At 31.9% G+C, this 15,857-nt stretch overlaps 1 protein-coding gene across 4 annotated transcripts in view; it reads right to left on the minus strand.

Annotated features, from left to right (window-relative positions):
- LOC141487900 (triadin-like) overlaps nucleotides 1-15,857 on the minus strand; it is a 192,087-nt gene that overhangs the window by 105,513 nt on the left and 70,717 nt on the right. For all 4 annotated transcript variants that reach the window (XM_074187490.1, XM_074187492.1, XM_074187489.1 and 1 more), the window contains exon 2: nucleotides 9,586-9,795. In XM_074187490.1, the coding sequence (XP_074043591.1) occupies nucleotides 9,586-9,795 (210 nt within the window). The remainder of the gene's footprint in view (nucleotides 1-9,585; nucleotides 9,796-15,857) is intronic.

Below are 15,857 nucleotides of genomic sequence, written 5' to 3' on the forward strand. Positions count from 1 at the left end.
TTTCACTTCTGCATTTGCATCTCAAATAATCAGCAGAATTATTGACACATAAGAAATGTTTAAAATTTTTTATTTATTCCTTTATTCAACCCTAAAAGGATTCCATAGATTAATTAGACTATCTCCTTTGCCAGGAGAGATTTTGGAAAAGGACTATGCAGTTGGTGAATATGTTAGTATATTCCCATGACTTTATAAGACATTTAAAGATCACAGATGATAAAATCTATTCATCTCACTGAAGTACTAAAAAATGATATCATGAAGACTAAATTAAAATATAGACCACATCATTCAGGAGTAAACAAAGAAGCAGCTACAAGACAATATAGATAGAAGACTGGGTTTCAAATCATTTAATCACTACATTATATAGTTTCCTCATCTGTAAAATGAGAGAATTGAACACACTGGTTTCTAAGGCACCTTCCCAACTTTATAACTAAAAGTGTATGAACTTAAGTCATAGAAAGAAATTATCATCGACATTACTTAACCAACCAAGCTATTTTTAAATGTTTTGTTTTAAAGAATTCCTTGATTTTCTTTTGCTAATTATATTTAGCAATTGCATGAGTTGACCATAATAATTATAGCAAAACAAATGACAATTATTTCATATAAGGGTTAATTCTCTTATGAGACAGAGTTTTATTCATGTATAATGACCAGACACATGAGGAATTGTTTGGATTGTCTTATATCCTTTTTATAAACACATACAAGTATACAATCTAGAACAAAAGGCATCAAAATTTAAAATATGCGGCACCTATAAATTACAATCAACATTAGCAATTATAATTAAGCACCTGTAACAGGAATCTAGTGAAAAATTTCAATACTAATCTTAAAGCCATGAAATTTAGCCTGCTACATCATAATATTATCAAATAGCTTGAATTCTAAGTACCTCTCCTCCCACCTCTATTATGAATATATTTTTATAGAACATCTGCCAACATGACAGATACTGTGATGTCCTCATGTGAAAAGAATTGATGCCCTAAAGAGGCTCATGATTTACTTAAAGGTAACAATACAGTGATAATTCAGAGATATGTGTTTATATGTATTCAACCATATATAATACACACTCACATATACATAATAGCAAGTGTTTTGTCAATGCATGGTATAGACATTAACAGCTTCAAAAATATCAGAGGAAGCAGGCTCTCTGAAGGTTGAGATGCCTTGTGCAATTATCAAGAGAAGAATTTTTTGGGGAAAAATGAAAACACCCCACATTTTTTCTACATTTATCCCTATTAGTGTCTCTAATACTTTTTTTAAAGAGAAGCATCTATTCAATTAGCTAAACATTTTAGTACCTACCTCCTAGGTAAAAGTCACTATGCTATCCTGCAGGATAGAATGACTAAAAGAAAACAATCCTTAGACTTTGGGGAGATTATACTGAATTAATGTAATTATTTTCAACATAATTAGATATTTAAAACATTATATCTACTTTAGAAATGTATAATGGATATATATATATATGTATATATATATATATATAAAATATGTAGACACATATTTATGTACTTAATTTTTGCATTAGAAGTGAAAGTCAACCATGAATTGAGGGTTACCCTGAAGGTCTTTTCTCCCAATTTAGCACCCTGGCAAATAACACACCTGTTTAACTGGGACAAGTAGCAGAAAGAAAAAGAAAAGAAAAATCAGTGGAGTTAATATTTAAGAGCAATAGATAAATGACATGGTTCATGATGAAACTTTTTAAATGCACTTCATTTGTTGTTTATAAGACTTTCATATAAATATGTTACACTCTGTTAACCTTATCTCATGAACCTAATCCTATTCTCTACTTTCTCTTAGTATCCGAGACTTATAAAGGAGGCACAGCCTATATGGGCAAGATGAATAGATACTTATTTGGACAATCAGCTCACACTACTCATAATAATCAGTGCATGTAGCCAAATAATTGCTTCAATGTTCTTGATTGTTATTGATCATAAAGAGGGCAAGAATGATTGAATTAGCCATGCTGACATCCAATTTGGTGGCTCTTTATAGAAATATTGAATAAGGTCACTAAGATATTCCTTAGTGTTCTAAAAAAGTGAATGACTTTTCTAAGCACCCAAGTAATAGAAGCTTTCAGGACAGCTGGGCTACTTCTAAAATTTTCTTAGCTTTCCTCAGTATATTTTTTGGATTTTCTGATACTATTTGTTAAGCAAATTAACAGACCAAATGTTTCTGTGCATAACATAGTAGACATTAAAATGACTAGTTAAATTGGAAGAAATTCCAAGTTTATTAGGTGATAAATAAAGCTTTTCATCTGTAATATGAATGTAGGATCAATGTTGTCAAATGGTAAACAAAAATAAATATTGCTAACAGAAGGCTATTACTTACACTCCTACAAATCATTACAACTGAAATGAAGGAACTCTTTCTTATGATCAACATTAAAAAAGGCAGGTGAGAGGTTTCTAAATGGAAATAAAAAATTAGCAACTGAATTGGATTAAATGTGTCCAGCAATTCTAAAGATGAATAGAAATAGCACATTTTATACATAAAAGAAATTTATTACATTAATCTTGTGATATTTGATTTTATTGTTCAAAGGAACTTAGCATTTAATTTTTGATTAGATCAAATTTTATTGAATCTTTGATATATTATCCCTTTTAATTATCACATACCTATTAATTAGCTAATTATGTTCTAATTTTTTTAAAATTTGAGGCATGTAAAAATCTTTTCCAAATACTCTATACTGATTCTCTGCAGCTATTTGAATGTTACTTCTGAAAATTTAATCTTTTTTATACATGACCACTTTGTGAACAGAATCTACATATGATTACCTTTATCTAATTCAAACCTTTGAGGCATGTGACAATGCCTGATACATTTCAATACAAGAGTAAGAAATAGTTGCCAAATTGTTTTCTAAAGCTTCAAAATTGAACTATGAAATTTTCTGTAGAATTATATATATTAAATAAGGTTTTAAGGCTATGGAGATTTTTTTTGTTTCTCAATTTAAAAAAGGAAAATTTGTCTAAAAACACTTTTTTATATATTGCATGAAAGGAAAATGACTACTGAGATTCAAAATATTTATACCTTTAAGTGATTTTTAAAATATTTTCAATGTATGATTTAAAATATCTACATAGCCTGGGAATATTTCAAGAAGATTTTGAGACTTTTGCATTTATTTTTTATTAAAAAAATCTACATTTATTCAATTGCTAATTTAGGTGATACTTGCAGATTTTACTTATGGTCACATAAAGCTGTAAATTATGACATTCTTTTGTTTTGTTTTGTTTTAGGTTTCTGCAAGGCAAATGGGGTTAAGTGGCTTGCCCCAGGCCACACAGCTATGTAATTATTAAGTGTCTGCGACTGGATTTGAACCCAGGTACTCCTGACTCCAAGGCCAGTGCTTTATCCACTATGCCACCTAGCCACCCAATTATGACATTCTTAAACAAAGTTTAAAAAAACTCTTATACAGATATTGAAAGGTCTTCAATATGCTTTTGCAGTCTCACATCCCAACTTTACCTAAAATGTATTCAATATTCCAGTCAAAATAAAGTGCATGCTATTCCCATTTCTGAGATTCTTTACTATGTGATCCAAATCATATCTGAACAGGCATTCTCGACAACATCACTGACACATGATTATCCACTTTCTGTGGATCTCTGATCTTGTGAATCAAGTGGAACTCAACACCTTCTGAAGAAGTTCATTTGTAGGAAGTTTGTTCTTACTTCAAGTCTCTATCTCTTGTCATCTTATTTCCTTGCTCCTAGTTCTACCTCTGGAACCAGGGAAAACAAATCTAATGCATGACAGCCTTTCCAATATTTGAAGGGAGCTATCTTGACTCTTGCTAAACCTTTTATCTCCTTTGCATATAAATCTCCAGTTCTTTCAACTGCTCCTCATCTGAAGAGATCTTCAGAGCCTTCACCATGCTAGTCTCAATTTATAGTACTTTGCACCTTCCTTATGGAATTTATGCCTTTAATTATGTTTATTTTTGTATATATTTTGTTAATCCTACTAGATCATCAGATTCTTGGAGGCTTTCATCCCTACAGTGCTTAGAATAATGCTTTATTTAAAAACTCTCAGAAACTCTCAGCAAATGAACAAATACAATGTGTAAAATGTACTCCCATCACATGGATTGATGTGTGTGTGTGTGTGTGTGTGTGTGTGTGTGTGTGTGTAATATTTCTTTCATTCAAGAGATATTTATTCAACACCTACTATGTGAAAACACTGAGTTCAGGAAAATACAAAAATAAATTAAACATGGTACTGAACTCCAGGTTTTTAAAAGATAATACATTGGGGTGGAACTAGGGGTGGAAAGCATTGTACACAATTAGAATACAAAATAGAACGTAAGAATAAAATAAAAAAGGCAGGAGGAAAAGGAACTCAAACATTCGAATAAATATGAGTTTAGTTCTTCCTGGGACTGAGTTGAGAATATAAGATTCATTAGAGAAGGTTACAAGGAAGAGGTTACATTTGACAGGTTGTATCTATGCAGACAAAGAGGAGAGTGTGGGGAACTAAAGGTACAGGTGAGGGGAGATGAGGAAAAATTCATTCTAGCTTACAGTGTGGCATGGATCTGGAATACATACACACATACTCATATATATGTGTTTACAATACATATCTATGTGTATATAAATATATAATGTTGCTTTTACATTTAATTTTTAATAGAAATATAAGTATTATATTTAATACAATTATGTACATTGTGTTTTTACATTTAACTTTTGAGCAGTACATTTTTTCAATAGAATAAAGAGGAATACCTATTTTATGATAGATATTGTATTCAAATGTTTACATAAATGGAATAATGCTGTTACACTTAGGAACAGACTCAAGGGAATTAGATTCTTTCAAAAAAATACCATATATTTTCTGCTTATAAGTTCATTTTATTATTTTGATGAACAAATAGTATAGGCATTTCAAAATTTATTTTATGGACATTAGGATACTATGAACATTTCAAAACTTTCTGTTTATAGGAATTATTTATAATAATAAAAAAACTTCATGCTGTAAACTAATCAGTAATCAGCTTATTATAATGTTTTTAAAACAAATAACAAATATACTTAGGGATATTATATATGTAATAATATGCAAATCTGTCTGTATTATATAGTGTAAATATGAGATAGTACTATTATTATTGTCATTTACTATCACAAATATAAATTTATATGTAAATTATATTCACACATTCACATATGACATAATTATAATGATCACAATGTATTGTTATAACAATGATTATCATTAATAATACTAATACTACCTCATATTAATATTAAACATATTACATATATAAATTCATGTATTATTGTATACTTATTGTCCCTAAGTATATACTGGGTCTTCTTTTCTCCTTTCCAGATCTAGACTCTCAATGATTTTTTCAACTTCAATGGTTTCAATTATTATTTCTATTCCTACATATTGAGCATTCATCTCTATCCTGAACTAAAGCACTATCTCACCATCTTCCTGCAAACATTTCTACACAGACATCTAGTCATTTCAAACTCAATATATGCACAATAAATTATCTTCCCACTAAAGCTACACCTGATTCTTTTCTTCTTCCAGTCCCTCAGATTTTCAACCTTACACTCACTTGGTCTTCTTCCCTTGTCCCAACCCCTATAACCAATCTATTGCCAAGTCTTATTTAATCTGTGTGACACAAAGGAAACCTAGATTCAAATCTCAGCTTTGCCACTTGTTAGCTGGGTGACCTTAAGTGAAATACTCTCCGCCCCACTCTGGGTACTAATTCTGTCATCTCGAAGAATCGGAAGTTGGACTAGATGATATCTGAGTTCCAAATCAATGAAGAACTCTTGAATCTGTCTTTACTCAGTCAGTTTTCTGGTTCCTGTTTTCATCAGCTCTTGACTTAAGCATCACAATTGTCTCCTGATTAGTCTGTCTAGTTCTAATCTTTCTTTTTTTGCTATCCTCCAGAGAATTCTTAAAATAATCTTAAATGAGAGATGAGGCCAGAATGTTCTTCTATTCATTTTTTTGTGATTTTGTATTGACTTTAGAATAGAATTTAAAAATCTCTAGCCTGGAGCCTAATATTTTAAACTGTCCGGTTTTATTCAAACCTACATCTACAGACTCTTTTTGTGACATAATCAAATTCAAATATTATAATATTGAATCTTCTCATTAATTTCTAATCAATCAGAGCTGATTGCCACCTGTTCAGAATACCCTTTCTTCCAAGGGCATATAAGCATCAAGAAACTACCACAAACAATCTTTAGTTTAAGAGAGACAGTCAAATGACCAATCCTTTTATCAATGATTCACTAGCTATAATTAGTAAAATCTTTAATCACCTGGAAATTAAGTCTTTATATATCCCATGTGAACACTTTATCTCCTCACCTCTGTGACTTAGAATAGGGAATGAATAAGATAACAAAAAAGGAATGGTGGAAGCAAAGATGTAGCACTGTCTTGTCCTACCTACAATATTTACTAATTGTAGGAACCTCATAAAGAGGGATTCTCTTTCATGTGAAACTACTTCATTCTTTTATATGTACATATTATTAACTGCACAAGATTTTAAGATCCTTGAACAATGTACACAGTAACAGACACATTGTGTGATGACCAACTATGAGAAACTTAGCTCTTCTCAGAAATACAATAATCAGACAATTCTAAAATACTTGATGGAAAAATACCATCCATATACAGAGAAACAATTACAGACTCTGAATGTGGATTGAAACATACTATTTTCACTTTTTTTTAAAAAATCTTTTTTTCTTGTGGTTTTCCCCTTTTGTTTTGATTCTTCTTTCACATGACGAATATAGAGATAAGTTTGACAAAATGGTACCTGTATAACCAATATCAAAGTACTTGCTGCCTTGAGGAGGGAAGAGAGGAAGGGAAAAAAATTTGGAACTCAAAATCTTACCAAAATGAATATTTAAAACTATTTTTACATGTAATTGCTATTGACAGAAAAATGAAGCTTATAAAAAGAATTTTTTTAAAAAGAATTTAAGTTCTTTGAGGGGAGGAATGATTTCATTTTTATTTTAATTATTTTTCTTTACTCAGATCCTAGCATAGTACTTTGCAAAATAGTAATTCCTTAATTGAAAAGAATTTTTAAATAATCTTTTGTGCATGTATCTTATTTAAATAATATACTTTAAGCTCCATGGGATTGATTAATTTTCTCCTCAGTCTTTTTCAGAGTCCACCCAAGTGGGCTGTGTTAGCTAATATTTCTATTTCTCAAAGTTCCAACATGGAATTCAGTGTACAGCAGGAACTTAACAAATGTACCTTTAATTTAGTTAATTTAAATTATCCATTTAAATTAGTTCATTTAATTTAGGTAAACATCATCAATGAACAGATGAACAAGTCCTGATGACTCTGGAAAAGAAAGTAAGGCTGATGACTTTGCACAGCACCCCTTTCACCCAAATCCAACTCACTTGGATGTCATGGCATTACTTCCCTGATGTCCCATGGTCAAAGGCAAACATCAATCAATCAAACTTCAGTAGACCGGGAGAATTTCAAACCATTAAGGAAGCTGTACAAGTATTATTATTTCTATTTTGCAAATGAGAAAACTGAGGTTTAGCAAGGTTAAAAGACTTGCCCATTTTCATACATCAGCAACTGTGATGTGATCTAAGGAATCCTGTTTCAGGTTCAGAGGTCTTTACATAGTTATCAGAGAAATCATTCCTCCATTTAAATAAACCCAGTTAATCATTATGATGAAAATATATGAAGGTCTTTTGTTTTGTTATAATCACTGTTGTCATGCATGTCACCTTCATATTAATTTATCATTTACAAAATAAGTTCTTTTCTAATTCTGAAATGCACCTAGTATTTATTTGATCTTATTTATTAGTTCAATACAGGTCTCTAACTTCATGATTTCAAAATTGTTTGTTCATATTATTTCACTTGATGATTTCAGTAGCACATCTGTTAAATGTCACAATGAGCATGAGGGAGCCAAATGTCTGAAGCTGAAGCTATGATACTTGCAGCTGCCATCCTCTTGTCTCTACTCTTGCTGGAAAAGTAAAAAGGCTAAAACCAATGGGGAGAGATGATCAAGAAACTGAAAATTTGGAAGGGAAAGAGAACTTGGGTTCTAAAAAATATAATCATGGCACAAAGTCTCATCTACGTTGCCTTGCTAGGTTATTTTGAAGACCTTTCATTTCAAATTATTTCAGATTTTGAGTAGCATCAATTAATTAATCAATCAATATTAAATATGGCAAGGTTATAAGTTACCTACATATTCTTGAAAAGATGGCTTTGTCTCTTCCCTGAGTTCCGTCCCATCTCCCTATTTGTCATATCCAATCTATCTGTCCAACCTATACCTCAGACTCAATATGCCAACCTCAAAAATGAACTAATCATTTGCACCTCCTACTTCCAACTTGATCTTCTTCCATAATTCTACAAATGGCACCATCTCTCTCCCAATACTCAAACTCTGAGTCAATACAATTAATTATAGTAACAATTGTTCAAAAGCCAATATTACAAGGATATACTAAACATTTCCAGGGGTTCTTAACCTTTTCTGTCTCTCCTGAAAGATAAATGATATAGAGAATAGAGTGTTGAAACTGGAATCCATAAGACCTGAGGTAAAATTCATCTTCAGATACTAATTATGATCCTGGGCAAGTCACTTAATTTGTCTGCTTTAGTTTCCTCACCTATAAAAAGGAGATAATAATAGCACCGACGTCCCACAGTTGTTGAAAGGATAAACTGAGATTTTTACATACATACATACATATATATATATATATATATATAAATTATTTCCAAACTTTAAAATGTTATATAAATGATTAGTTATATCACATATTCTATCAAATTACTGCATATTATATACTATTTATATATGCATATCCATATATACAAATGCACAAATATATACATATATAATATACAAAACATACACATATCTATATATAGATGCATAATTGACACCTCTGATATTCAAGTGTGGTAAAAAGACTATGGATCCTTCATAACAATGTTAAGCATAATTGAAGGGGGTGGTAAATTTCAGTTAGGCATCATTGAAAATCAAAGTGTAATTTTTTTTCTCATTCTAATTTATGAATTCCTGAAATCTATGGATAGTCCCTTGTAGGACTGTGGGATATCGGGTTGCAGTTGCTAGTATGGACATATGTACTATTTAGTGAATGCATAATAACTGAGCAGGGACAAATTTTTTTTAAAGTGGTGGATAAAAAAGCAAATCATAACTAAGACATCTACATTAAAATTCCATGTGTCGGGCAGCTAGGTGGCGTAGTGGATAAAGAACCAGCCCTGGAGTCAGGAGTACCTGGATTCAAATCCGGTCTCAGACACTTAATAATTACCTAGCTGTGTGGCCTTGGGCAAGCCACTTAACCCTGTTTGCCTTGCAAAAACCTAAAAAAAAAATTCCATGTGTCTTACCTGAAAAGTTTTTGTAATCCACTAGATCAAACATAACAACAGCCACAGCTGACCAGGTAATGATTAGAGCAATAACCAGAAGCCATGCAGCAGGAGAGCTGAATGTTGTGACAATATCTTCTGTCACTGATCTTTTCAGCATTTTTCCAGATGTCCTAGGCACAGATCCATTTTTGCCATCTATCACCGTGGTGGTTGTAGATGTGTGACCTATACAAACATTAAAGAATAATAACAGAAGAAAATATAATTTAGAAATCTATCTTAAAGATAATGAAGAATATAGAGGTTATATTCATTGCTTAGAAAATGCTAAACTACATTCCGAGGAAGAATAAAAATGAAAGCTACAATCCTTTTGTAGCTTCCCCTTTGAATTTGTTTTTTAGTTTCTGTCAATAGCCCCATCATTTTCGTAATTACCAAATTCTCATAAACTTTTTTATAATCTTAGATTTTTTGCTCCCTATCAATTGCCTAATCCTTTGTAATGTCATTCACATCCCTCCCTTTCTATTTCTAATCCTACCATGATACTTCAAATTAATATATAGGATCAGGTCACATTCCTATAGAGGTAATTAGGTGATACAATGTAAAGACCATGGAGCCTGAACTCAGAAAATCCTGAGTTTGAATTTAACTTTAGTCACTTACTTGCTGTATGATCCAGGATATGTTATTTTAACCCAGTTTGCTAAAGTTTCCTCATCTGTTAAAAATGAACTGGGAAAGGAAATGGCAAAGCACTTGTATTATCTTTGTCAAGAAAACCCAAAAGGAAGCACAAACGGTTGAACAAGACTGAGAATCTCCTTATGAGTGTTTTGTATTTTATAATTTTTTTTAAATTAGAGCTTTTATTCATTTGTACATTTTTCTTTTTTAAAAAGAGGGAATCACATGTGCACTATGCTGCACACTAGAGTACTGAAGTGGTTGGAATCAGGATAGGTGTTTAATGATTATTTTAGTTCTTTAAGTTTACTTTTTTGATTAATAAACATTTTTATATTAATTTTATCTCTCTAGTCATTATCCTCACCCATAATGCTAAGGGAAGGAAAATAAAAATAAAGCAAGACCAAAATCTCTCATAACAAATATGCATAATCAAGCAACTCAAAATGTCTCATTTGACATATTAAGTTCATAACCTCTTTGTTAGGAGGTGGATGACATTTGTCATCATCAGTCCTCTTTAGTCCTGGCTGGTCAATGCATTAATCAGGAGTTCTTTAGCCTTGTTCATTTACTCACTTTTACAATATTGTTTTTATCGTGTAAATTATTTTCCTGCTTCTGATCACTTTACTTCTCAATTCATTCAAATTTTCCCATTTTTTTGAAACTGTCCCTTTTCTCATCTCTTATACACAAAAGTGTATGGTATTCTCCTGAATTTCTATATTATAATTTCTTTAAACATTATTTGTTGACTTGAACCTAAGAAAGAGAGAGAATAGAATCTTTTATTTCATCTAAGACAATGAAAGAGTAGTTTAGCATAAACTCATAACAGTGCTGCAATCAGATAGAACTGATCTGTAGTCTTAGAGGGCTATTTACTACCACAATTAGCTATAAGCCCTTCCTGCCTGGTCTACTACAACATCCCTCACAACTTTCTCCCCTTCATCCTTCATTCAACTTTCAAAGTAATCTTTCATAAGGACAGGTTGAACCATAGTATTCCCTACTCAATAAACTCTAATGAATCCCTCTCACTTCTACTATCAAATATAAGATGTTTAGTTTATTTGAACTTAGATTTTTGTATATTGCCTCTCCATTAGACTATGAATTTCTTGAAAGCAAAGGCTGTCTTTATGTTTCTTTGAATCCCCAGTGCTTAGCAAAATATCTGGAACATAGTACATTCTTTGTAAATATGTACTGATGGATAATCAGGGGAAAAGTCAGGCTCAGGAAATAACCCAGGTCTAGTGTGTAGTGCTAGGGTCATAAGACCAATGTTAATTTAGGACATTGGGTAGAGTATGTACCACCAAGGACAGAACTAGTACCACAATTTCCCTATAAGAATTTTTCACTGAGATAGAAGATTCAGAGAAAAATCAGTCATCAAACATGAGTCAGAACATGTAACTTCCCACACTTTCAATGGTTCACCACTGTCTGAAGGATTAGATCTAAACTTAACATAAATCTATTCGAAGACATTCTGCAATGTGCCTACAAACTATATTCCCAAATGGATCTACCATCAATCTTCAATATCATTCCTTCCTTTCAAACAAGTTGGTCTACTCATCATCCCCTGAACATTTCTGCTTTGGGGCCTATGGATCATGCTATTTTGATTCAGGGGTAATGGAAAGGTAACTGTTCAAAGGGAGCTACTTCAAACAAGAAAATTTGGAACTTGACTCACTCATGGAGAGGAAGTATTGAAAAAAAAAAACAGAGAAGTATTGTACTTGAAGTAAGGAACCAATGAATTCAAGTCCTTTAAAGCCACTGTAACTATGGACTAGACACTTAACTATTTTATTCTCATTTCCTTCATTTATTGAATGAGACACTTAGATTTGAGGAACTGATCTATAATCTATGATCAGTTTAAGGTCTCAAATACTATAGTCATACTCTCAGCTAGGACAATCTGTTATGTACAATATCATCCATATCCAGAAGAACAAAACAAAACAAAACAAAACTACAGAATCTGAATGAACACTATGTTGGCTTTTGAAAAACTTCCCTTATGTTTTTCCTTCAAATGTCATGATTTTCTTTCTTTTCCCTTAAGCCTAATTCCTCATATAGATAATGACTAATATGTAAACATGTTAAACACAAATGCATATAACAATATTCGCAGCTGAGGGGAACGGAGTAGGAAGGGAAGGCAGAAGAAAATTGTGTAATATATAATATGCTTGTGGATGAATGTTGAAAAATTTTCAAAACATGAAATTGAAAAAATAAAATAAAATATCCATAAAAATATAATCATACTCTCAATTATATCAAAAAACATCATCCTATACTAGCATAGTATCCAACATCTAGTATAGCATTTGACATATAATAAGATCTTTTAAAATGCTTATTGGAATAAATTGAATTCCTTAGGAAAAAATGTTCATGATTTATTTAAAAACACCATTCTAAAATGGTAGTCAGATATACTCCCCCACACATGTATATTTATGCCTCTTTTACAGAGTAATTCTCTTTTCATGTTTGTTTGCTTCTTTTCTGCATTCCTCCTATTATTTTCCCCAATTTTTCTTGAGTTCTTATTTGATTTTAAAAGTATTTTTGATTCTTTATAAAAATCTCTTTCTTTAACTCTTCTAGGAATTTTTATTCAATTCTTTTCCCATTAACATTTTTCTTTGAGTTTTGTAGATCTATTCATGTCATTGTCTTTTCACCTGTCTCTTCAGCTTCCTTGAGGTCACCATAAAAACTTTCTATGGTCACATTCCTTTTTGTTGTTGTTGCTATTTGTTCATTTGCTAGCTTATTTCTTGTCTTTGGACTTCATCACAGAATTGAGCTCTACTCACCGCAGGGAGTTGGTAGAGGGTGGTTGGGGAATTGGCTTGACTGAACTTTTGTAGCTTGTTCTGGGTTTTAGATAGGTTTAGATCTATCTATTTAGATAGATATCCTATCCTAGGTTTCCAAGATGGTGTGATTGAAACACAATTCTGCTCATTGCCTGCCTACTCTACACTCTGGTCTTTACCCAGGTAGGGGCCCCACTGCCTCATGATTGTTGTTTTTCCCCATCCTGATGTTTAACATGGAACTGGGATGTTGGAACTGGGTAATGGATGACTACAGAGTTATGTATTAGATTTGGATGAAATTTTGATGCAAGTAACTTTTTCATAAGTTCTTTAAAGAATCCAATTAAGTTTTTAATGATATTCCAAATTTGTTCAATGTTAGAATAAATGTAATATTGTGCCTCATCAGGTATTAATTTATCATCAAGCTACTATCACCTTTTTGTACTTAAAAGTTCACATTTTTGTAACTGAAAATGAATAGTTTCAATATTATTTACTGCATGCAAGTCAAATATAAATCCTAATTTTATTGTCTAATAGATTGTAGGGACCTATGTTTCAGTCACATTTGAGAGGAAATAGAATTCCATTTTTGAAAAGAATAAGAATGTGACCAAAACTAGTAGATTAAAAAAAAACATAGTCCCAAAGTGATTGAATATTATATCACACCATTAGGATGCAGGAAATCAAAAGTTAATAGCTAATATTAGCAGGAACAAGATATCTATGTTGACTGTGTCAGTTGTCTGGTCATATAGGGATGGAAACTGGGCATGGGGAAGGGAGCTGAGATAGCAGAAATATATAACATAGTCACAAAAAAAGAATGGACTCCAAAGCCAAAGGATAAACCAGGAATGAGTACTTAAGATAAATTATACCAAAGGAATGAATAAAGCTGCTAGGAATGTGAACTAGATGAGAAATTAATAGGACAAGCCAAGATCAAACACCAGGAAAACAGATTATATTATGTGCACAAAGTTCAAGAAGACTCATGGAAATAAGATGATGTTCCAAGGCTTTCTTGATAAATGCGAAATGAAAACTTCTCAAGGATCCCTTGTTTAGGGACTAATGTCAATTACCAAATCAATGATGCAGAAGCAGTTAATGTAGTTTATTATGTTTAGATTGCACTAAATATAAAAGCAGTAGTTTCCAAGCATCAATTTCAACAAGAATTGGCACATTGGAATTTGGCAGAAAACACAAGAGCAAGGTAAGAGTTTACATATTAGGAAATACAACAAAAAAGGGAAAATACGTGTTTCTACATAGGGAAGTTCAGGGAAAATAAGTATCTACTTAAGGAAGTTCAAGGAACTAACTGGTCAAAATTGGAGTTGAAATTTATGTCCCAAATTTAATTTTGCAGACTTTAGTAGCATGTCTTGTGGTTTTCTAGCAAACAAGGTTTAAGATAGAGTCTAGGGCAGAATTTTTCTTAGCACAGTAGCAGCAAGAAGACTGAGCTAGAAATATCCATTACAACAGTAAGTTGGAGCATGCCAGTCCTAAGTACTGACAATCTTTTGATTGTCCCATTTAGTTGAGCCCATTTGCTAAGACTTTGAAACATAATGTTTAGAAATATAACTGCAACATAAAAAATGAAATTTTGACTGCCAAGGCAAGAAAAAATAACATTAATGAGAAAATGGGAAATGGTGAGGGAGAATCCAAAAACTGAGGAGATGAAGACAAAGATATATGCCAAACAATAAACAATGATATAAAATTACTGAAAATGAATGAGAAGCAGATATGAAAATGGAAAAGATGGTATCAATATGGGAGAGTATATCCAAAACTATGTTCAACATTGAGAAATATATTCTTAAAAAATTAAAGGCAGAGACGGAAAAGTCAAAAGATATTTATCAAAAGGCAAAAAACATAAGAGGTAAATTGAAGGCAAAGAGAAGTAAAGAAAAATCTAATTCCAGTAAGAATTACTGTAGAGCAGTCTTGGTGGAGTGGTCAAGTGACACATTGACTAATGTCAAATCAGTTCCATTTTTTTCCCCCAATTCCAAAGAGCACCATAATGTGAAACAGGAGGAGAAAGAAAACATATTAATATAGGTATGGAATAGACAGGTGGCTAGACTAGAAGGAGAAAAAAAACAAGAGTCTGGAATAGGCAGGTAATGCAGGATAGTCAAGTTTGGGTTCTGGAGGATAATATATATTAGGAGTGAAGTAGCAAGAATCTGACTGTAAAGGACTGAGGGTGGATTGAAGATATTACCACAGAAGTGCAAGAAAGTAGATAAATATAAATGAAAACAAGGAAAGAGAATTAATACCTAGCCACCCTTCTTAGATCCTTCTCAAATTCAAGCTGTCTGACAACAATTGGATTTTCAGTGTTGTCTAAAAATATCTCTTATGTATTGTTAATTGATTTCCTTACATAGTTCCAGTATGATTTGATTTTTATAGTTTTAGTCAAAAGCTGTTTTATACTTGTATTCTCACAAGTTGAACATAGTTTTTGGCTATACTCTCCCATATTGGTATCATCTTTTTTATTTTCATATCTGCTTCTCATTCATTTTCAGTAATTTTATATCATTGTTTATTGTTTGGCATATATCTTGTATACCTGTATTTCCTCTAGCAGCTTGTCCCCAAATCCTACTCTCTCTTATTAATCTTCAGTCTCTCCCCATCTACTAGTTCTTTCCTTGATGCCTGTAAACATGGCAAGGTCTC

This window comes from Macrotis lagotis, chromosome 5 (genome assembly GCF_037893015.1).
Source record: "Macrotis lagotis isolate mMagLag1 chromosome 5, bilby.v1.9.chrom.fasta, whole genome shotgun sequence".
Classification (NCBI taxonomy): Eukaryota; Metazoa; Chordata; class Mammalia; order Peramelemorphia; family Peramelidae; genus Macrotis; species Macrotis lagotis.